This window comes from Lampris incognitus, chromosome 3 (assembly GCF_029633865.1).
Source record: "Lampris incognitus isolate fLamInc1 chromosome 3, fLamInc1.hap2, whole genome shotgun sequence".
In the NCBI taxonomy this organism is placed as follows: domain Eukaryota; kingdom Metazoa; phylum Chordata; class Actinopteri; order Lampriformes; family Lampridae; genus Lampris; species Lampris incognitus.
In genome coordinates, this window is record NC_079213.1 from 4828879 (window position 1) to 4854055 (window position 25177).

The 25177-nt window shown below is 45.2% G+C and overlaps 1 protein-coding gene across 1 annotated transcript in view; it reads left to right on the forward strand.

Moving 5' to 3' along the window:
- The first annotated feature begins 1797 nt into the window (after positions 1-1797).
- The window catches only part of arid2 (AT rich interactive domain 2 (ARID, RFX-like)), a 76231-nt gene continuing 52851 nt past the window's right edge, over positions 1798-25177 (forward strand). Inside the window, exons 1-4 of the mRNA XM_056276269.1 lie at positions 1798-2246; positions 2437-2530; positions 3374-3471; positions 21543-21676. Coding sequence (XP_056132244.1) covers positions 2155-2246; positions 2437-2530; positions 3374-3471; positions 21543-21676 — 418 coding nt within the window. The 5' untranslated portion in view covers positions 1798-2154. The remainder of the gene's footprint in view (positions 2247-2436; positions 2531-3373; positions 3472-21542; positions 21677-25177) is intronic.

A 25177-nucleotide genomic window follows, 5' to 3' on the forward strand; every position in this document is an offset into this window, starting at 1 on the left:
GGTCCGCCCGAGGCCTGTCGGAAGTACGGCAGGACACTTTTTTTTAAAAAAAAAAACCGTTTAGATAAGTCCAGTTAGGGCCCGGTTAGCCCAGGAAGGGGGTCTTAGTCCAGTTGGGTCCCGGTTAGCCCAGGAGGAGTCTTAGTCCAGTTGGGTCCCGGTTAGCCCAGGAGTCTCGGTGAGTCGCTACCGTCTCCGGCCGACGCTCGGTCCGCCTAAACTCAAACTAGCCGCCGCGTCACGGCCCAAGGCAGAGAAGGCCTAGCTAATGCTAAACTAAGCTAAGCTAGCATTAGCCGCCGCCGGCTAACGCTAAGCTAAGCTAGCGTTAGCCGGCGGCGAAGCTGGCGCCCGAACGGACCGCCGACAAAACAAAAGCTCTCGCCGGCGACGTCCCGCTTCCACCCGGCGCGACGCACATCTAAAGTCTACCGGAGCCACCACAGTTCGGTCAGGTTTAAACAGAAATGACGCCCCCCCCCCGCCCGCCCAAAAAAAAAAAAGACGGGCCCACCGCCGGTCCGGGCTCAGCGAGGCTGATTGACAGGGCCGCTAGGCGGACGCGGCTAGCTGCGCGGACGGCTCGGGTAGCCCAGAATTCGACTCGTCCAAACGCGGCCGGGGTGAGCCGGAGGGGGGGTGCCGTCGCCCGGCTGCTCCGCGAGGAAAACAAACGGAACGGACCGAACCGACCGCGGCTGAGGAGCGACGCGCTTTCGCCACAGCCCGGCGTCAACTCCTCAAAATGGGGTCTGCTAGCGCTCCGTCTCCGCCATTTTGTGACAGGTTTTTCATTGAGCAAAGGGGTACGTGTAATGGTTGAATGTAACCCCATCAAGAAGATATCCGCTTGGCAGTTACGGGGGGGAAGGGATCGGGAGTAATTTCCAACCATCCCCAGAGATTTAAAAATAATAATAATAATAAATAAAATCATTTGACGCCTTGAGCTGCAGCCAGGCGCATGTTATGCGGTCTGCACCACACAGATGTTAAAAAAAATAAAAATAAAAAAAAATCATCAAATTTCAGTATGTTTAGAGACAATCTGAGCCACCATTAACATGTGTATTACTTGAGGCTACGCCAAATACTTCAGTGCACAAATACAAGTTATTTGTCCGTGGCCCACAGTCTGTTTTCATATGCGACGGCACACAAGACGCGTGAAATTGACTTGTTTACCGCAGAAGTGACACTGGGGTTGCCAGACTGGGTCCGTGTCAGCGTGGTGTGGGACGGCACGGGGGTCCGCCTAAAGCCGGACCTGAACTCCTCTCCACGATTCGCCGACTCAACTTGGGTCGGCCTCATAACTCAGGACGTGCGGTAGAAGTTAGGACACGCACCCCCGTAAACACTAATGAAAAGTTGACCCCCCCTCCACCAGCACATTACACACGCTAAACTTAAAACGCTCCATGCATCAGAATTATTAAATGATCCGATTTGATAAAGCACCCACACCCTCCACCCGCGCGGGGTGGTGTAGGTGTAGAGGGGGGTGTGCAATTTTACCGACTCACCACGTCGGGCCCAAATCGCGAAATTGCGGACGAGCCCTAAAAACGAAAACACCGTCTATCTATTGTTCCGACGAAGCGCTCTGGCCGGCTGCGGCGCCGCCGCTGGCCGCGGGGGGGCGCTGCGTGCAACGGCAGGTCGGGCCCGCGGCCTTTAGATCTTTTTGTCTTGAGAACTGGATCTCCCCCCCCCCCGCCCTCCTCCTCCCCACCACCACCACCACCACCTCCGCCGCCGCTCCACAGTGTGCGCGATAGCTCGGAGCCGCGTCCGTAACACACTGTCAAACCACTCCGAACGGCTGCGATCGCGACCAGGAGGCGTTAATTGAACCGTGCGCGGCCATGGCGGTTCTAATTGGCCGCTGAATCCGGCTCGTAGCTCTCGGCTGCCCGCTCGCAACTTAGTCCAGCCGGGCTCGATTCGCTCGGCGTGTGTGTGTGTGTGTGTGTATGTGTGTGTGTGCATCGGTCTCTACTAGCGAGCTGGCGCTCTTCTCGCTATCGGCGATTTCTTTTAACTTTTCCCAACACTCAGCCCGGCGGATGACGGCGCGCCGGCGGAGCATGGCACCCTTGGCGTCTTAGGAAGCGAGCGAGAGGGGTTTCGACCGTTTTGCACGCGACGACGATGGCCAATTCGACGGGGAAAAACCTCCCGGATCAGCGGAGGAAAGGACAGGCTTTCCTGGACGAGCTGCGGCAATTTCACCAGAGCAGAGGGTGAGAACGGGGGAGAGAGAGAGAGAGACGGGGGGGGGGGAGTCGGCTGGCGGGCGTCTCGAAATATAACTTTAAATCCTCTCCGCACATGCCTGCAAATTACACACAAAACCCGCTATTTACACCCATCCGCGTTGATGTCTCTTCCCCCCCTCCCCCCTCATGCTGTGTGTGTCCCCCTCTCTTCCAGGTCGCCGTTCAAGAAGATTCCTATCGTGGGTGGGAAAGAGCTGGACCTGAACGCTCTCTACATCCGAGTCGTCTCTCTGGGAGGCTTCGCTAAGGTGAGTGGAACTGAGAAGTGTGCCGTTCTCACCGCCCCGGCTCTCGGCGTGTCAGGGGGGGGAGAGACCGGGCTCGGCGTCGGCCTTGCAAAAAGCTTGAATCGGGAGTCCGGGGACGCGGCGGCGGGGAGAGTCGCTCCAAATTAGCGGGCACCTCCGACCATCGATTATCGGAGCACCGGCGCACGGCGCTCCCCCCCCCTCCCGCCGGGGGCGGCGGCGCACGGCGTTTCTCGCCCGTCTTGACCGGGTAGTTTGGCGAGGAAGCTCGCTTCTCGCCATAGCCATCTTTGGCTTCGTGGCTGATCGCAAAACGTAGGCCTCACAAGGCCCGTATAAGTGGGTAGGAGCGAGTGTCGAAAACGGGGGCCCCCCCGGACCCGGAGCCGGAGCCGGACCCGGGTCGCCGCATCCCCTTGAAGCGTGTGGCTGATGGAGACTCCCGTACTTGTCCGGAGTTGGACCTCATGCCTGTGCACGCCGGGCACGCTAACGAGAGCCGTTAGCGTGCTAGCCCCACAGCTAAGCTAGGCTGCCCGGGAGCGATCGGAGCCCGGAGAAAGCCCGCTACTACCAGCGGCTGTGTGTGTGTCGGTTGTAAAATATGCTGGGTGGCGAACATAATGTCGGTTTGTACCAGCTGGCCAGGTACCGTTTCAAACGCGGACGGGTTTTTTTTGTTGGGGGGGGGGTCCAAAGCTGCTCGGTTCGACTTATCCATCTCAAATCTTTGCATTGCCTTGCTGATGGAGGGGAGGTGGATCTGACCAGATGGTTTATAGAGTAACGACCGTGGTGTTTTTTGCCCGGCTTCCCGTCTCATCCTATTTCTTTCTATTTCAGGTCTCGGACAAAAACCAGTGGTCTGAACTCGGAGAGGAGTTTCACTTTCCAAGGAGTTGCTCCAACGCAGCGTTTGCTCTAAAGCAGTACTACCTGAGGTAGGTGGAAGGGCCATGTGGGGAGTGTTTACAAATGTTAAGATGCAGCCAGCAGGATGAGGCCGTCCAGCAGCAGCAGCAGCAGCAGCAGCTCCTCACCGTCTCGGCTGGCTTCCCTTCTTCTAGGAAGTACCAGGAACTTTATTTTTTCCTTCTTTTCTTTTTTTTGGACAGGGAATGTGATGGCTGTGTGGTGTAGTTTTTGCCACTGTAAGGAGGATTACTCACAGAAATAATACCAGGAGCTGTCTTTTGTCCAATAATCCTCCAGAAATGTGTCTGCTCTATGGTGTTAGGTCTGGGACACAGTTTTGTAGGACGCACCGGTGGTGGGATGCGTTTTTCTTCTTCCCGCAGCGGCATCAAACCATAGATTGATGGTGGTTGTTTCTTTTGAGAACGCTGTAGCCTGAGGCTTTCTGGGTTCCACTTCACATCGCTGATTAAACAGATCTTGTTCCTCTCCAAAGAGCCTAGCATGCAACCTCATCCTCCACACAATCAGCTGCTCTTGATGCGAGTCTGGTGGAAATGCAGCACTCCCCCCCCCCCCAACAGCTGGCATTTGTGTTTCACCCTGAATGTGGCTGCCTGCTCCACACTACTTTTCTCCGTGAAACGATTTTCTCCCATCACTGGCACCTGCCTGAAGAGGGGGGGGGGTAACATCTCTGGCAGGAAACTGCTTGGAACCCCTACTGAACGGTTGGCGTGCAACTGCAAAACAGTCTGACAGAAGTTTTCATATTAGATAATGGTAATCTTTGCTTCCTAAAATTTGTGTAAAGAAGTTTGGATGAATAAGCTCACTGGTGAGTGTCGGCTAGTTTGATGACTTGTCTACAGGGAACTGATGCCATGCAGCCTGTTAACTTGCATAACGGATTTGTTCTTGAATCATCAATGAAGTTGTCCCTTTAGCGCTGTCAGCTTTGCTTTAGGTTTGCAAGATATCCTCATAGCCTCTGTGATGAAAGTGACAAGTCACTGGAAACTTGGTACCAAGTTTTTGTTTTTTGTAGGAATAATTTGTCGGTTATTTTTAAGTCGGGTTGTAGTTTAATTAGAAAAATTACGTATATATAGAATGTTGACAGGTTGGAATCTGCTGATGTTTAATGTTAGAGTTGGCGTTCACAGTGCAATCCATCCATCTGTCCTTGTGGTGTCAGATTCTCAGATTTATTGGAGAACTTGTCTTCCTGAGGAGAGAAACAAAGGGTAAACTTTAGAATAAAAGAAGTGTTGCTTTTGTCAAACTTATTTGTTTGGAGCACATCTCAGGAGCATATCTCAGGAGCACATTGGTTGAGCATCTAAAAAATGCTTGGAAGGACAGAAGTAGGTCATCTCATGTCATGTTGTCACCCTGTTTCCGAATGTGGTTAAGAAGAAGCTGATATTGGGTTATTTAATTGTTAAATCCTGAAAAGAAAAACAGGAAAAGTAGATTATGATATTGACGCCAGCTGGTACTTTTGTACTGCACGACGGACCTTGTTTTTTTTGTGTGGTGACATCATAGGTGCGGTTCAGGAACGTATCTTCTTGCCTTTTTCCACCTTTGTTGTGGCGACCGGCCATGATAAAGAAGGAGAGCATGGTATGGTGTGCTGAGGATGCTGTTATCATATGAGAGAGTTTTGTTAAGGCCACAGAGGACAGACGGCTAAGAATACCCACATGCAGAATCTCTCACTTGATGCACGCTAGCGGTCAAAGCGACTTAGTCCAACAGTTTGTCTAAATGAGCTCGGTGTTGTGTCTGTTAGGGGCAGCAGACGGCTCAGCACTCGACCTCTTCGAATGAGGCTGACGGCAGAGAGACATCGTTTACTCTCTGACTTTTTGCTGATAGAGTAGCATTAATATACAATTACTCAGTGATTTTACTTTTGTTTTTGTACCCCGATGAGCTTGCCTGTGCAACTTCTGTATAAACAAAGGGGGAAAAAAATCTATAGGCTGTGACACTGCATAGAATTGGTCTAATTATGGTTGAAAGTCAATATTCCGTCTGTTTCTCAAATGGAGAGCAGGTATAATTTCAGTATAGGAATATTGTTATGGTACTTTGGTTTCTTGTCCTTTGGTAGCTGCATTCTTCACCATGCCGAGTGCAGGTAGGCTTCACTAGGGCTAATACAACCTGATAGCAAGGTCAGCATGGTTTTAATACAACTCCTCTATAAACTTGAGAGGTTTTTTTTTTTAAGTTTGTCCTCTAAATCTAATGGGCTTGTTGAATTCTGTCTTTTGGCATTTTGGTCACATTTATGTCCTGAATTAAAAAAAAAAAAGAAAGTAGGAATTTACAAGTCCGGTGTCTGGCTCAAGGACACAATAACAAAACTCACATTTCTGCAACGGGCATCAAACTTGTGACCTTTGTTACAGGACAGCCTCTCTCAACTGTTGAATCCCCCTGACCACCCCCTTAATAATGAATATGATAGGCATGATGCACTGACCAGATGCCAGGTTCTTAAACGAGGTCCTGTGTTGAACAGGTTCACCGCCAGCCCTCGCTTGTGACATTCTCATAGCAGCACAGCGCTGGAACAGTTCTTCTGAACAGACGTGGCAGGAAAAGATGTCATTTTAAGTCAGTCCTGCTACAATTACAGAAGCTCCACAGTTTTTTACTTCTGCTTGTGTTGTAGATGCCCCCCCCCACAGACACACACACACACACACACACACACTGTCTGTAGATGTCTGTTAGATTATTGTTGCTTGTAGCTGTCCTGTGGATGGACTTATTTGAATCATGATCTCCTCCATGGTCTCTCTACCGGTGGTTTCGTATGATTTGAACCCGGGCTGGCCTTACTCTTGTCATCTCTTGCAGGGAAAGTAGTACTTGGCAGTGGTGAACCCTGTCCAGTTCAGCCGGCCGCGTGATGTGATTGACTGGAGAGTTGAACGGAAGGTGTTTTCATGTGACTTGCACTGCAGCTGCAGATAATGCCCGTGGCATTGTGACAGCTTTTTTGTCTTTGTTAGTGTTAACGTCAGGGACTGCCCTTAAACTGGAAGATCCAGGTGCTGTTCCCGAGGGTCAGCAAGCAATCCGCCCTGTTTGAGTGTCTCTGAATTGTGTTAAGTCGCGTGTGTCCGTACATCACATTAGTACAATCAGCTTTGTTTAGGAAATGCTGCATGTTATTAATAGAGGTGCAACCAAGTGGCCAATCCTGCATTTTTAAGCCTTTTAGTTTATTCTCCCACAGCCCATCATGAGAAAATGATGACTTCCGGGAACCACTTGCACGGTCTTCTGTGCTGCTCGCACAAACATTCAACCTCTCCAGGTTGTTTTATTTTTGTGTGCAGATTTCTGAATTGCCGACACAGCGTCCAGTGTGGTTTGTGTAAAGTTCAGTAATTCAGATTTTACCTTTTGCCCTCACTGAAAGTTGGAGACCGCTTTTGATAGACGTGCAGTCGATCTTAGTTTCTGTCTGGATGAGTTGTATGCTTATCTGAAGTATCTGTGCAGAAGAGCCCGCTTTATCTCTCCAGTGTCAGCCTTGTTACCATTCTTCCTGCCTCATTCAAATTGCTCACTCACGTTCTCGGATGCCTTGACAGTTACCGGTTGGAGATTATTACCAGGCTGTGTTGTGTGCAAACCAGTAGTTAAGCCTTTATTATGCAGCATAATAAAAAGGACAGCTGCTGAGTTCAGAGAGAGGGAGAGAGAGAGGGAGGACTTGAACTGATAAAATCTAAAAGCTCCTTGAGACATTTGTATTTTGGAGGATTGTGTGTCATTTAACTTGGGCGGTAGAAGATGACAGTCACTCACCACTGATGTCCTAATCCTTATCAAAGTCTCCTTACTTACCAGCAGACAGACCAGCCTTTTACTTTTAAATGGACCGTGTTTCTGGTACTAGTTGGTAGAGGAAGAACCACTTTGTCCGGAGGCTCATGTACTTGATCAATATATTCTTCTGCACTGCATTCTCTTACAGGGGGCTTCTCTAAGGGTATGAGCTGACCAGACTGCTGACAGTACTGGCTGTGTTGTGACCCGGTGAACATTTGTGATATGCTTTGGCTATACAATACCTCGTGCAGTTAGCTGCCCTGTGTGGTTGGCACACACAGACTGATGTAAGCGGGGAATAGTGCTGCATCTACCTCTCCCCTTAGCTCTTGTTTAATTTCTGCACCCACCGCCGTGACCTTACGTCACCATTCCTGTGGTCCCGGGTGTCATCGGGGACACTTTGCTTTGATCTCATGACCTCCATTTTATTATTTGATACTTGGTAATGTTGGTGAGCTAGAACTGGACCCTAACCTGCCCAATGCCATCAGCTTAAACGTCTAAAATATGAACTTTTGGCCTTATAACTTGGAATGTTGGTAATTTTTGTGTATTATATATTGCGTAATTTCTGTGCTGGGGGGGGGCTGCTGGTAAATAGCATTTTAAATTCTGTCAGTAAAACTGTGTTCGCTCTGACCCATACTGTTGGATTGTTGGTCCTGTGATTAACAAAGAAAACCTCCTTCACCTCGTTTTTTTATACCGCCAGCACCCGTTAAGTCACAACTAAATGTTTCTTGAGGATTTGGCTGTAATTTGTTTGTATATCCGTGTCCAGTAGAGGGCAACAGATTCCCACACAATAAAACGCAGAAAGGGCAGTTTAGGCGGACAGACGGACTGGTCCAGTTCAGATGGGAGTATCTGTGCTTGTTTGATCCGGAGGACCTTAAATAACACCGGTTTACCGACGTCACTGAACTGAAATCAATTCACGCTGAAATCAGCCACTGGCGGACACACATCCCGGTTACTTATCGCCTCGACACGGCCGTTCCCACGGCAGTTGCAAGCACACATTTTTTGCCAGGAAAAAAAAAAAACCCCGCTTGAATTAAAATGTGTAGGGCAAATAGATGTCAACATGAGTAATGGTGTCACGTGTCCTCAAACAGTTGACGAAAAGAAGGAAGATGCAAAAAAGGGCCGTTTCAGTTGCTTGTTGTGTGCCTGATGCTGGGGGGGTGGGTGGAGGGGGGGGGCATTGATCTTCCTCCCATCATGTATAAAAAAGGGAAGTGCAGAGACACGAGCAGCTGCAGTCGACTCCCCCCCCTCCCTTCCTCCCCCCCCCCAACCTCGCCTCCCCTCCAGCACTTTCTGCTCGTGCCCAGACAGTGTTTGATGACGCTGCGTTGTGAAGTGTAGGTGTAGGGGGTCTCTCTCTCTCTCGCTCGCTCGCTCGCTCGCTCTCTCGCTCGCTCGCTCTCTAAATGGAGGCTGGGTGTATTTATAGTCCAGTGTGTCACGCGCAGCCAGCGGACTGGGGGATTACCTTGGCCATGGTGAACAAGCGGGGCCTCATTGAGGAACAGGCACTCGCTGGGTGACTCACGCCGGCACGGGCTGTTCTCCGCACGCCCAGGCAGGGTTTACCACACGGTCACTGCCGAGGTATTTGCCGCTGACTGTGTTGTGTGGTCGTGTTTGTGTTTGTAGGTTTTCGTGGAATGTTTCTCCACGTTATTATGGTTGGATTCTAAAAAAAATAAAATGAAAACAAAAACCAAGCCCTGAAGCCGAGCCCTCCCTTGTGTAGTTCGCGTCAGCATCTCACCGTTGGTTTGATTTTATCGTTGGACGTTTGTTTAACCAGTTTACCCACAAATCCAAAGACCTGCTCTGCCCTACGAAGGCAAACGTCAGTCACTAATGTGTGTTTGTTTTTAAAAGGTACGGGATGAGGGTTTAGATTTCAGTCGGCCCTGTCACCATTACATGATACATCTACTTGTGCGCCAGCAGTACATTTGCAGTCATTCTCAATATTACCATTTTTCAGCTTTGACTGCTATCTAGTATCGGATATCATAAAGAGATTTAATTCAGAGTGCACCGGTCACACATGGATGAAGCCTTTTTTAGGCATTAAACGAAGGATTGGATAAGATGGGAGGAAACGGAGGTGTGTTTGTCGATGGCTCTGTCATACAAGATAGTTTGCCTCAAGCTATTAAATATTGTTGAATGTGTAGAATAGCTTAAAGAATTGGATGTAAATCAAGGCCAAGGTTTTGTTTTGTTTTGTTTTTTCTTTTAAAGGGTGGGTGCTTTCACCGTGGAATTAAATTCTACAGATGTCCAGATAGAATCAGTGATGCAGAGTGTACCAGGTAATAGGAAGATGGTCTTAATGTAGGTTTGTAAAATCTGCTGTATCACCATAACTCTTCTTGGTCATCTTAAAAAGCCGATTTCTAAACTAGTCTGTTTTGGCACCACGGTGGCCCAGTGGGTAGCATTGTTGCCTCACAGCAAGAAGGCCCTGGGTTTGAACCCCAGGCCGTCCCTGGTCCTTTCTGTGTGGAGTTTGCATGTTCTCCCCGTGTCTGCGGTGGGTTTTCTCCAGGTGCTCCGATTTCCTCCTGCCATCAAAAAGACATGCATGTTAGGGCTAATACTCCTGCCTGTACCCCTAAGCAAGGCAATAGAAAAAGAACTGGAGGTTGGTGGGGCACCCCAGTGGCTCACCTGGTAGAGCGCGTACCACGTAAGGCTGAGTCCTTACCGCAATGGCCTGGGTTCGAATTCGGCTCGGGCCCTTTGCTGCATGTCATCCCCCCCTCTCCCCCGCGTGTCCTGTCTCTCTCGATTATGGGCCCTGACACACCAGGCCGACGGTCCGCTATCGGCTAATGTCAGGCTGTCGGTGAGCGTCTGTGACCCTAGTTTTTGCGGTGTGTCCTGCACCGTGGCACTAGTCGGGCCCCTGTTGGCAGCTTTTTGGCCGATTCAGCACGTTGAATTGGTGGAGCCCGTCGGTGAAAGAGATCACTCTGATTGGCTGTTCAGCTTAGCGAATCGGTGCAGAACGTACATGCTAGTTGGCCGTCGGCTGTAGTCTTTGCGGTGTGTTCAAGTGCTACTTTTTGGCCACGATGGCAGGTGACATGAGGCGAGGCAACAGTTGGCCTTCGTCACCGCTAGTCGGTTTGGTGTGTCTGGGCCCTGTCACTATGTAATGCAGGAAGAAAATGGCCAAAGAAAAAAAAAACTTTTAAAGGACTGGAGTTTGTCCAGGATGCTGCAGGGCAGCTGCCCACTGCTCCTATAGGATGGGTTAGATGCAGAAAACAAATGTCATTGTAACCTGCACAATGACAAAATAAAGTGGCTTTCTCTCTTCTTTGTCTTTGTACATCACATCACTGGATTGATCTGGATTCAGAAGATGCAGTCAGTCAGGTCTGATTCTAGCTTTCACCACCCCATTGCAGATAAAGAAAAAAAGGTGTTAATATTTCTAACACCGGTTTCTGAGCTGTTCACACATTGAATTACATTGCTCGATGCATTTGTTCTTGGCGCTGAGCACTAAGCTATTTATTGGTGATGAAAAGTTGGCGCAGTACAGTTTGGCATGATTTGTATGATGTACTCTGTAAGACCATTGTTGGCTCCTAACACTTGGATATTTTTGATAAAAATATGGTACAATAACTTGGTGCAAATCTATTGCAAGACCTCTCTCCGGTTGTTGCTTGCACATGCACAGCTATGCTTCAACCACGGCTTTCTTCATTCGGCACCCTAGAAGCAGGTGTTGGGGCAATAGTCTGTGAAAGTGTCAGTTAAGCCAGCTGTGAGAGCCTGCTGTGATGGTCGCGTGACTGACTGTAAGGCGAGCACTCATATTTTGGAAGTGAGACGCAGGCAGTCCTTTATTGTCCATTATCTCTTACCCTTATTATTGACCACTTGTGCTTGTCGAGCATAGGGTTTCCAGACTCGAGCCAAGGATCTCCAAATGAGGGCCCATTTGGCAAAGGGCCGCCTTTCTAAAGTTGGGGCTGCTTACAACCTGCCTAGAAAAACGATCCTGACTTCTTTTTTTTTTTTGGCCTGGCGTTTTGTTCATGATTATTATTCTGGGTAAAACAAGGAAATCTATTTGTTTAATTACATATTTGGGCTGTTTGTAGCCTTTGAGAGGGGGAGATACTGAGTTACCTCTGATCAGGCTGTAGCCTATGTAGTTGGCACTAATTGTTGAACCATCCACGACACCCTGAAACTATATTATTTTACTGATCCATTTTTTGTTATTTTATTTTCTTATGTCTGTATGCATGCTCAGTAGCCCAGAGAAGGAAATCGCAGAAGGCTGAATCAGTTCATCTTGACACGTTTATTGGAGAAATGTTTCATCACTCATCCAAGTGACTTCTTCAGTCTCAACTGACTGCAGGTGTCCCCACCCTTATAAATAGCACAGCTGCATAACGACTGAAAACAACGATAAGTTTCATATGCAAATTACCACGAGCATTAACTAGTTACATTGCCCAATGGTGAATAGTACATATGGCCACTGTAACTCTAGTTAATGGACATGGTAATTTGCGTGTGCAGTCTACTCTGTTACCTACCAACACGGGGCTCGCCAGTTCGAATCCCTGCGTTACCTCCGGCTAGGTCAGGTGTCCCTACAGACACAATTGGCTGTGTCTGCAGGTGGTAAGCCGGATGTGGGTATGTGTCCTGGTTGCTGCACTAGCACCTCCTCTGGTCGGTCGGGGCACCTGTTCGGGGGGGAGGGGGAACTGGGGGGGTACAGCGTGATCCTCCCACGCGCTACATCCCCCTGGCGAACCTCCTCACTGTCAGGTGAAAAGAAGCGGCTGGTGACTCCACATGTATCGAAGGAGGCATGTGGTAGTCTGCAGCCCTCCCGGGATCAGCAGAGGGGGTGGAACAGTGACTGGGAGGGCTCAGAATAGTGGGGTAATTTTGCTGGGTACAACTGGGGAGAAGAAGGGGGGAAAATCCAGTAAAGTAAAACTAAAGCTATCTCATTTAATTGGTTTGTCTAACTAACCTCGGGGCAGTGGGAAGAGTGGATGCAGCCAGTGTCGGAACACAGACCCTCCTGTGCTTACTGGTGAACAAAGTAATAGTGAACACACTATTGGATTTTTTTGCTATATGACATCATTTTGACATTCACTACAGCTAAAGAATTACTGCCACTGGGTTGATCGGCTCTTTTACTTCTGTATCACAGAAGTTCAAGTTTATTGATTGTTTACTGAATCTAGAAATTTGTCTTGTGGTGTGCTCAGCACAGTGACACAAGGACATAAACACAATGTGTTTACAGTAGAAAATACTAAGAACATTCTGCATTTTTACGTGTACATAACTAATATGATCAAAATATCTAACTTGTAAGTGAGGAACTATAGAATGCAGTAAATGGATAATGTATCCTTTTGGTTTGATTATATTAGAAGAATGCTACCTTGGGCATCCAGGTAGAGTGGTGGTCTATTCCGTTGCCTACCAACGCGGGGATCCCGGTTCGAATCCCCGCGTTACCTCCTGCTTGGTCGGGCTCCAAAAGTCTTCTCGTGTGAGGCAGATTTGGCCTCGCTTCACAATCAGCTCTCCTGATAGCTGATTTTTGTCCAACACATACTTCAACTAAAAGTGAAGAACATTTGACATGATTAAATAATGGAAAACAATACAAAATATGCAAAGGTGTCACTGGATGGAAAGAATGCTTACCAGATCATCCTGAAGAGGGCCCAAGTCTTTCCCCCACTTCACACCTGACCAAACATGTGGATGCTCCATCTGCCATTTTAATGTTGAATAACAGTGGTCCCGGAGAAACTTCCTCTTAGTTAGTGCATCTGGTGATATACAAATATGTGGCAATTACTGACAACAGGAATTCCAAACATGTATCCCAAGATTTTTGGACCCAGCATTTAATTGTAAAGAGATATATACACAGTATATCTAACACCCTTACTTTTCAATCCTTAGTCTTGAGACTTGGGCCTTCTGGAAAGTTGAACCCTTCATAATGGTGGCTACTCTTTGGAAGTAATGCTGGCAACAGTTTATGGTCCTTGGTGCTGACTTGTTAAAGTGTCTCCAGTCCGTCGTTTTTTGGGGTCCCGTGAGATAAGAACATCATCACCAGCCTGAACCGAACATACTCTCACATACTTGCGCTTGCGATCTCAGAAGGTCGTTTGTTGCATGCTCTGTGCTCTCTCTATGTTGCAAAGGACCTACAAAAAAGAACGGTACCCAATAATTAATATTTACTGAAAATTAATGTAGAATTTTCTGGTGTCTTCTCTTCAGTGCAAACCGTTTCATTGAGAAGTTTCCTCTCATTGACTTTGGTGTCGATGTCATCTTCTGGGTTAGCAACTTCAAAATCATCTCCTATGGGACAAGCATTCATCACTTCTGGCAGACACAGGTGTCGATAGAAAAGGAGGAAGTGGGGGCTGTGCCTAGTGGAGGTCTGATCATAAAGAAGCCCCCCATTAATAACTAAATCTAATATATCAAACGGAAAAAAAATCCACTCTTGACACTGAATAATCACAAAGTCATCAACTCAGTTTTAACATTGTAAAAATAAACTAAAATTTACATTCTTAGTTGGAGATATGAAACAGTGGATCACCACTATGTCTCTTTCAAGTAATAAAATTGTGGCTATTATATATAAAATGCAGATGTGTTAAGACACAACCTGCTATGCAGTTTTTTTTGTGTTTTTTTTTGAATTCTCATTTTTCCCTTTTTCTCCCAGTTTAGTGGCCAGTCGCTCCCTATTCTAATTCAAACATCCACCCTCGTACTGCATGTATTCGCCAACTGCATCTCTCCGGCCGGCAGTCTCAAAGGAGATGCCTCTCCACTTTCGTGACAAGGCAAATCTGGGCCGAACCACTACTTTTTCTGACACACCCAGAGATGCAAACATGTGACGAACACAAGCCGACCCCGCCCCCCTCCCGAAGACAGCGTGGCCAATTATTGCTGCTTCATCGAATCCGGCCATAGTCGGATCTCGAGACCGGGGCGTGAACCCTGGTCCCCAGTGGGCAATTGCATCAACAAAAAGCCGATGCTGAGACCGCTACACCACCGCGGACCCCCTCAACCTGCTATGCAGTGTTAATTCCGTACACCACAGGAGGAAGGTGGACATCCCAGGCATTGTGGTTGTCCTTCATATACTTTCTGAGAGCACGCTTGATGTTCTGGTTGGTCCTTTCATCCTGCACATTTCAATGTATTGTGAAGTTGATGAATAAGCCTGTGATTTAACAACAACAACAGTCGTGGCACAATCTTATAATGGAGTGTATTCCCAATGAGTACATCTCATGTATGCTTCACTCCTCACTGGACGCCTTCTGTAAAGTTTTGGACTCTTACTTGGAACATATTGGACCTACGCTGTCATCTTCCATATTACATACGAGAACATTCACAGACGCATATTACAAGGGTTTCCTAAACCGGCCTAGCCTGTCTCTGTACCTTTTTATTGTAAAACCAGTTGTCCTGTAATCTTGCTATTTGTTTATATATTTACTTATTTGATGATGCCTTTCTCTGTTATAGGGGGTGGGGTGGTGAGAGTTGAGGATGGAGATAATGCCCACTATTTTTATTTACTTACTCATTTCGTCATGTCGTGTCCGAGCTGTTGTGTTTTGTGTTGTATACGAACATGTAATAAAGATATTCTAACAACAACAACAACAGCAGATCTTAGAGGACAGACATCCAAAGAGTTACCTGTCCATTGGTCTGGGGATGGTAAGCACTGGAGACTGCGTGCTTGATTTTCAGCATATTGAAAATGCTGGCATTGAGCTGCAGAGGAATGATCAGTTAAACTCGCAGGACTGAAGTACTTGCAAACAACTTATACAGTGAGCACCATAATTCATTGGGCAGTGACATATTATTTTGGTTCTGTGCTGTAGCACTTTGAGTTTGAAAGGATATGAATTGTACTGTGGCCTTTCTGTTCTTCAGGCTTATCAGAGGTTTGCATCTTGTAGTGTACCTTCTGTAGACCTGCTGGTGTAGTCTTCTATGTATGGTAGACTTTGTCACATCTACATCTGCATCCAGGAGAGTGTTTTTGATCTGTTGGGCTGTTGTCAGTGGGGGTTCGCTTCACCAGAGAATATTCTCCGGTCATCCACTATAGTGGTCTTCCTTGGTCTACCGGGCCTTTTGACATAATTGAGTTCACCAGCTGTTTTTTTTTTTCTCATTAATGATAAACCAAACTGTGGACTTGGGCATGCCCAGGGTTTTTGCAATGTTCCTGATTGATAGATTTTCCTTTTTTGAGCCTCATGGCAGCCAGTTTAATATGCATCGGCACTGCTGTCTTCCTCACGTTGTCACACCCCAACAACAATCTCCAAAGGCAATTGGAAAGTGTAGAATCAAGACTAGACATCAACAGTTCTCTTCTGTATTCACTAACGACACAAATGAATACACCTATACCTAACGAAACACGTCTGTGAAGCCAACTCAACAAATACTTGTAGTACCTTAAAACGGGGGGACCATGTACAAAAGGTGCTGTCATTTCTAAACAGTTCATTTGATATGGATGAAGACCTTCAAATTATAGCTTGACAGTCTGCACTTCAACCTCATTGTCATCGTATCCTTTCAAACTCAAAGCACCAGAGCACAGAACCAAAATAACAAAATGTGTCACTGTCCACTGAGTTATGGCGCTCACCGTATGTGGAGTGAGGTAGGAAATAAAAAAAAACCCTTAACATTATTAAAAAGACTTTCACAAAACTTCACCTCATTGATAAACTCCTCCTCTTGGTCTGTGATGATTTTCCTGACCACGCCAAACATGTACAACTTCTAAATTATTGTTGCAGACATCTCAGTTACTGTCTGCAATCACCCACTTTGTGTAGAGGTCTGTCATGGTAAGGACATCTGTTGTTGCGTGCTGTTTTCTGGCAGTGGTCCAATCAAATCCAAACCAAGCTTCTTTTACCTGTGCACAAGCTTGTGAGTAGCATGTTAATCCACATAAGTGTAACACCCGTCCCATATTTATCTAAATAAAATCTGCAGTCTGTTACTAATATGGGTGGGCCCTGGGTTATGATCTAAATAAATGGCGCTCTTACCTTATCAGCTGGTTACCAGAATGTCCTAATGCTGTAAATAAACTGTAAATATTGCCGGTGCCTCCGTGACTAAAAGGAAGTAACATGAATTAAGACTTCCTGTTTACCTTATGAATTATATGAATTATCTATTTTTTTAAATATGTGACACAACACCTTTAACTTAAAATGTACCAAGATATAGATATTTACTTAACAAGCAATATGAAATGAAATGAGGAATTGTCCATTTATAGACGAGGATAATATAGATATGAAATCACAATAGTGGGATTTGTATGTAAACACAATGCACGTGCAGGGATGGAGGGTTGTACTCACGAGTCCCCGCGCCAGGGGAGAGGGGGCACCGAATCAGGGTCACCGCTCGCCCAGCGAGCACCAGAGGACGAGAGAGAACCAAGGCCACGTCGAGGAAACGGCAGGGCAGTCCGAGGTAGCGCGGCAGCCGGGAGAACGTTTCAGTGGCGTCCACGGAGGTCTTCCCTGCTCACCGTTCGCCTTGTCCCGACTCCTTCTGAATAAGATGGTGTAACCGGTTATTTTCTTGCCCGGTGCGGGATTCGATACGGGGTGTACTGCACCACAAGGCGACATCGCTAACCGCTCGGCTAAAGGATCAGACCAGTTAGCTAGGGGCTAACGTGTCTTATTAGTAGTTTACACTAGCTAGCTAAGCTACCAAGTCCCGATACTATCCCGGGTTGAGCTAGTAACAACTGGTCTCGGGCAGCCATCATACGGTGTAACGTGCATGGATAAGTAGACACGCTGGCCGCTGGCTGGTGGGTCTGAGCCTTTACTCGAGCGGTTAGCGAGGTCTCCTGTCTCTCCCCTGCGGTGCGGGCGATGCGGGTTCGCTTCCCGGCCGCGGCACTTCCTTTTATTTCCTCGTCCCCCGAATTCGCTACAATACGAAAGCAGCACACGCGGCTGACGTTGCTATGCTAGGCTAATCGCGGCAACGTACATTTCTTAACTATAACGAGTGGTCATAGCAAATAATACCGGATAGAAACTGCATAGTTACCTTAAGTAGTGTAAACTAATAATAAGACACGTTAGCCCCTAGCTAGCTAACGGGTCTGAGCCTTTAGCCGAGCGGTTAGCGACGTCGCCTTGTGGTGCAGTACACACCGTATCGAATCCCGCACCGGGCAAGAAAATAACCGGTTACAGTAGAAACAATATACACAAACACACGATGAAATCAACTGGTCGTCAATCCCCGGACAGTCTGCATACAAAGTTCACGAACAGTGTCAAAAATGACAGGTTCACTCTATCGTGTCCATCTGCTGTCTGCCACCGTCACCCTCGTAACCAAGTATTGGGGCCGCAAGCCCCACCCCTTTTCCTCTGAATACACTATCGGATTGGTTAATAATTTAGGATACACGGATTACATTAAAGAAAAAGAATGAATGACGTGGATTAAATCAGGTTAGGTTGTTAAACTTAACACGTGCTGGACCATGTGTAATTCAAATAAACTGCTCAAATATGAACTTATGACGTATGAGCATAAACCTTGTAGATACTAAAACACATTACTATTCAATATTATGAAACTCTATGAAATGACTTTTTAAAACTATTCATATGATCTTAACCTTCTCTCTTAAATGAATTTATTTTCCCAATAATATGACATTATTTATTCTCTGCATTTTTAAAGCCTGATTTATTTAACCAGGGCTACATAAGTCTTCACTAAGTTAAAACATTGTAAGCAGTACCTTGATGGAATGTAACACCGGCGCAACAGTCTTGATGGGATCATTCAGCCAGCAGCGATGGCAACATCTGACCTGAAAGACAAGTTAATACAAATGAATGCATTTTTAAAACAACATTAATGTCTAACATATTGAAAGGCCAGTTGATGAAGACAATAAAAACTTCTACATCAAGTAGGCATCTAATAAGGTATCTCAGCCGTCATTGAGAAGATAAATGAAAGAGCAGACCAAACCGATAAGGCTGTCCACTACCACACAATTCAAATCGACAGTCTAAAAAAGTCACTGGATTGCTGCCATCAAAAAACAAAACCAAAGTGGCTCTAAAAACACATGAGCAGCTTCAGAAAAAAGTCACCGAGATGGAGCTTGAAGTCAATGAGGTTGATCATTACAGCCGACGATATAATCTCCTATCTTAACTGATTTGATTAAAGAAAAAGACAACATTTGGAACACCTTCCCTAAATATGTATTGAATTTAATGGGTGGACTTAAATTTCTTTTTAAATGTGATTATGAAATTGACAAGTTACCTGTAAAGTTATCAAATTTTCATAAACAAGCTCTGCTGGCCTGGCAACTAATTTAAAAACATAATTTTTCACCAACTAATTACTACATCTAGAATAATAAGAATATTCAATATAAAAATAAATCACCCTATTGTAACAAATGGGTTGACAGTGGTCTTGTATTGGTTAAACAACTTCTTAATGCTGATGGACAGTTATTAACGTGTAGGGAATTTCTCTCTGAATTCAGGCTACCAGTTACGCCAGGAGAGTATGCAGTAGTTTCTGATGCTGTGCCAAGGGGTGTGCTGCAGCTTCTTACAGGTTCAGTAACTGAGAGCTCCATGATTGATCCATTCAGTGGTGGTATATTTCTTGGAGAGATTGATATTAGGGCTTTATATTGGCAAGAATCGGGCGATAGGATATGTATCACAATACAGGTGTTACGATTCAATATATCACGATATATTGCGATACTGTAAGGAAGGCAATATATTGCTGTTTCATAGGCCTGTGTTCTTTGCACTTATGTTACTTCCTGTCTCAGTTTACGTTGTTGGGTTGGAGTGGAAGAGTCAAATGGCTAAAGGGAGATGACAACACTGTTATCTAGCAGTCGTGGGGTTACACACAACACAAAATGTTTGTCACGAAGCTTTACATGTAATCAAAAATTGATATAGTGGTTTTGAGAATCGATACAGTATCCCGAAAGATAATATCGCGATACTCGAGTGTATGGATATTTTCTTATACCCCTAGTTGATATTACTAAGAATAAATGCTTAAATAAATACATCAGGAATCACATACAAGCTGTTGCTCTGCCCCCAGGAAGAGTCTTTTTGGGCCTCCCTTTAAGGAGAAATTAATTGGCAGAAAATTTGGTGAGTTGGGGACAAATTTTGTCTTAATAATAAAGTTAAGGAGGTTTCCTTTAAAATTATGCATCATTATATATCCAGCAAAGAAGACATTAGAGATTTAAAACGTGATATTGAATATTCTTGTAATTCTTGTGAACTAGAAGAAGAAACAATCTGTCATTTATTTACCATTGTATGTATACCAGAATAGTTTGGGTGGATGTTCAGCATTATATAAGAAGGAAAACTGGACAAACAATCCACCTTCAGGATAAAGACATTTTTATTTGTCTTGAAGATGATGAGATGGAAAAAGATATTGTTTCCTATACACAGTTAATTTTATTATTGGGAAAATTCCACATTCATAAGAAGAGACAGACGGACTCCAAACCAATTTTTGGACATTTTCATCAAGAACTGCACCAATATGGCACTACGATAAGAGGACTTAAAAACAAGAAGGCAGTTAGAAAAAATTGTGTTTTTGCTAAATTTCTAATAGACTGACAACGCTTTAATTTGAAGGTATTTTATTTAGAAAAGTATTTTTTCATATGTATTTTTTCCTTTTTTAAATTCTGTTTTGTGTATGTACCCCTGGCGTGAACAGTTCTTTGTGTTCATAATGTAATGTACATGTGTTTTGTACGATAAAGGGGGGAAAAAAAGTTTAAAAGCCCCCTGTCAAAGCATCGTCCCATCTCTGTTTTTCATGCAGTAAGCGGTAGATGCCAAGCAAAATCCTAACAACCTGAAAATCCACGATAAGTAGCTGGCTACCAACAAACATTGCACAGTGCAATAGGAAACAGTGCTAAAGAGGGCACTGCTTTTGTCATCGACTCAAGACAAGTACATCGTCAGTTAAAGACACGCCTTCAAGCCGGGTAGTCCTGTTCTCATCGGCCTTGACTGACAGGCAGATCTGGCCAATCCTAGCGCCTGAGGATGGGAATTTTCCGGATTCATCCTAGGAAAAAAAATATTTGCATCCTGTTGTAATGGAAATGCAAATACCAGCCGCGCTGGACTGATGCACTGAATCGAGCCAAGCCAACACAGATTAATGGAAAAGTGGCTTTCCATTCTGACACTCAAATTTAAGTTTAAACTTATTTAATACATTTCTTCTGGCTGAAAATAGTTTAAATTTAGGAAGCCTCCAGAGTCCGCTTAACTAGGCTAGTCAGCGCTGCATGGCTGTTGTATGGAGACCCAGATGAACCCACACTGGTGATACAGGAAGAATACGACTTGTACGAAGATTTGCAGTTACTGAAAATTTACTGTTTAGGTAGACACACATAAGGCGAACAAATCTAATCAACATCCATCCATTATCTGAACCGCTTATCCTGCTCTCAGGATCGCGAGGATGCTGGAACCTATCCCAGCAGTCATTGGGTGGCAGGCGGGGAGACACCCTGGACAGGCTGCCAGGCCATCACAGGGCCGACACAAAATGTTGCTAAATATACTACTCAAGAAACTGAAGGCGTTAAACATAATTTCTTGAAAGGATAAACAACTAGCCTATATTGTGGCAGAAGTAGGCTTATTTCCATGGTACACGGTTGGCTAAATTGTTTACATAATGCTGATCATTATTTGTGGTAGTTTTAGCTGGTAAAATACTTGGATGTTGCACTTAAGGATTACTTCTGTACTGTTATAATTAGGTTTGAGTAACTTAATGAATAGGATATTTCATTACTCTAGAATTTTTCTATTCCAAAATTGGCTTTCTGAAATATTTATAAGTGTATCGCTCACTTTGGCTAAATGCTGGCCCACATCTTCAGTGCATCGAAAAAATTCGCTTCTTGGAAAATTATAAAAACCTTTTATCTTTCTTGGCTTATTCAGTTAGTTGGTAAAAGATACAAGCACGTCTTTGGCCACACATGTTGATTGTGTTTCATTTATTTTCTCTGCAGATACTTGGAAAAGTATGAAAAAGTCCACCACTTTGGCGAGGATGATGAAGAGGTGCAACCGGGGAATACCAAACCTTCTCTCCCAGTTGGTGCGATCCCCTGTTCCTACAACTACCAGCAACACACTGTATCAGGTACGATGAACATCCATAATAACCAGCAACACACTGTATCAGGTAGAATGAACGTCCATAATAACCAGCAACACACTGTATCAGGTAGGATGAACGTCCATAATAACCAGCAACACACTGTATCAGGTAGGATGAACGTCCATAATAACCAGCAACACACTGTATCAGGTAGGATGAACGTCCATAATAACCAATAACCAGAAACACTCTGTATCAGGTAGGATGGACATCCATAATAACCAGCAACACACTGTATCAGGTAGGATAAACATCCATAATAACCAATAACCAGAAACACACTGTATCAGGTAGGGTGAACATCCATAATATCCAGCAACACACTGTATCAGGTTGGCTAATCCTAGCTTCATACTCTGGGAGGCTGAGACTAGATCACTTGTTTCTCACCTATATTCACATTCTCGCTGACGTCCTCTAAAACTTACCTTCTCTCTCATACATGGTCTTCCTCATTCACCATCTCTGTCACTCACTAACTGGTTCAACCTTTCTCTCTTGGTCACTTCTACATCAAGAACGTTGAGAATTTCACTGTCTCTCTCTTTTTGTCCCGCTACCATGCTTCTCTATCTGGTCTCTCTGTCCTTTCAGCCACTTGACATACTCTTATCATTTCATAAATATGATTACAATTAAGCATAATTTCAGTCGAGCTTTTGTTTTTGGTGTGAGAGATGCATTAGAGAAAATGTGGCCTACAGGTTTGGCGTATGCAAAGGAACTTGCCGACTATTCACTCGGGATGCTTAAAATAACTGAATTAGTTTCACATGTTATTTTTAATCATTATTTTGATAATCAGGTTTATTGATCCTATTATTATCACTACTACTACTTTCGGCTGCTCCCGTTAGAGGTCACCACAGTGGATCATATTTTTCCATCTCTTCCTGTCCTCTGGTTCTTCCTCTGTCACATCAGCCACCTGCATGTCCTCCCTGATCCACATCCATAAGCTTCCTATTTGGCTTTCCTCTTTTCCTCTCCCCTGGCAGCTACATATTCACTATCCTTGCCCCAATATCCAGCATTCAGAGTTCCGACTCTCACCTCCACACACTTACCCTTCCTCCTCTCCCATTGCCTCTGCACATGCCTTCCCCCTCTCCTTCGCCCAACAGTAGCATAGTTTCCACCAGCACCCTGCTGGCCAACAGTACCGGTGGCGGTTGTTTGTAACCCGGGCCTCGACCAATCCAGTATGGGAATGTGATTTATGATCCGTCTATTTGATTTGGCAAAGATTTTACGCTGGATGCCCTTCCTGATGCAATCCTCCCCATTTATCCGGGCTTGGGACCGGCACTACGAATGCACTGGCTTGTGCATCCTCAGTGGCTGGGTTAATCAGGTTTATTGATAGAGGGTTTTTAACAAACGAGTTTGGCAGACGCAGTTCATAGGGAAAACAAGACAAAATACAAAGACTCAGTCACTTTGTCTGAAAGACATCCATTTGTTTGGCCTGTCAATTTTTCCCACACAGGATAGAACTAGAATTTAATCACTAGAAAACAACGAGGGGCACTTGAGCACTCCATGTTATGTTTTAAGAAAGCAGTTTTGGCTAGGCTTCTGGTGTTGTTGGTTTGTTTTATCACAGTTGTGTAGGCTTGTCCGTTAGGAATGGCTACCATGTTAACAGGTCCATGGCCTAGTGACTGGTAGCATCTACTAGCTAGCAGGCATTCATAGCAGCAAAAATATGTATATGCTGATAAGAGACAATCTGCTTTAAAGCTGAGTAACGTCTCCCTATCGTAAGATGGTGTTTTTTCTGTTATTTGCATCCTTGGACATTTTTAGGTTCAGTTTGGCTGCAGGTAGACAAACCGAGTTTGTTAATAGACGGGTGTCTTTAGCCTGAAGACAAATCTGTAATTCATTATTCTTTATAGTAGCTGCCTGATGCATAGACATTAACTGTGACCCTTACCAAGGGTAACTTTGGGTTAGTGGTTGCAGGGCTTCAATGGCCATTGACACCGTCACATCTGGGAGCTCGCCGTTAAAACTATAGTATGACAAGATGGACCAGTTAGCCTCTTCACTGACGCGGCTTGGTCGAGCACATCAACACTGTTCACCAAGCTGGGAAAGGTAACACTTGTTAATTTCCCCAAATTCTGTTACCAGGTCGGTGTGCGGATCTGAACTACCAACTTTCTGAACTGTTATTGTGTCACAGATTCTGCAAGTTAATTGTCATCTGTCCTTCAATACAGCCAGGCTAATTCCTTTGCTGATCAAGGCAGGTAACCCCCCATCATGTAGAAGTTTAATTCCCTTCTAGAAAAATCTAATCAAAATATTTGGCAGATAACTTTGTGAAAGGGGTTGCTTTTAACAGAGGCTGATGGTTTATAGGGTTGATTTACAGTCTGGAACAAGACAGTGGATGCTAACATAAATCTAACTGACACACCCTTTCTGGCAATTACATGCAGGCCAGGGGCTGTCGAGAGATTTAGTTTTATTATGGTTTTGTGGTTTGTCCCAACATTTCTTTTTAAATTATTACTATTATTATTTTTAATAGTAGTGTGAATGAACCTTCTATAACTGTTGACTGTAGCTATGGTTTTGAGTCAGCTATTGATGCCACAGTGTAGCATTATAACCCGGGTAGAAGTAGGCTACGTTTGCTTAACTGTGTCAGATTATGGTTCATTAACTACAATTGTCCTGGAGGTTTCCTGCAAAGTTCTGTGAAAGCTGATCTCACCTGTTTTCTCTGTTCATACTTACAACTACTTAAAAAACTTCACCATAACCTCGTTCTATTCAAAAAGCTTTTGTCCGTGATACAGGAAGTTTCATTTCTACCTTCTGCTGTGTGTTCAGTTGTGCCTGACTGCAGTTTTATACAAGGGGTGAGAAAGGAAGTAAGGTTTATAGAGGAGCCTTTGTGATTGTATTATCCAGTCTGAAATTACTCGCCTACACAAGCCTTTTCAGCACTGAAATCCGCTTCAGCCACTATGCTGGTTCTTACTGTTATGATCGGTCTTCCAGAAGCAGCAGTCTGCAGATGAACAGTCATTCTGAAATGAGATGTCCACCACTTCAGAGAAAGTGACACCTGCTGATGATGGGCAAAAAAGTAAAACCATGTGATGGAAGTTTTCGAAGCATAATTGGAAACTTGTATTCTCTGCTTGCAAACTGTTAACATTCCCTGCCTGGTGTATCTGCGTATATTTATACAACTCCAGCTATCTGCTAGTGTTGGTTCCCTTTCAGGTGATTTGAATTCGTCTTTTGGCTGCTCCCGTTAGGGGGTGCCACAATGGGTCATCCATTTCCATCTCTTCCTGTCCTCTGCATCTTCCTCTGTCACACCAGCCACCTGCATGTCCTCCCTCACCACATCCATAAACCTCCTCTTTTCCTCTTCCCTGACAGCTCCACATTCAGCATCCTTCTCCCAATATACCCAGCATCTCTCCTCCACATGTCCAAACCATCTCAATCTTGCTT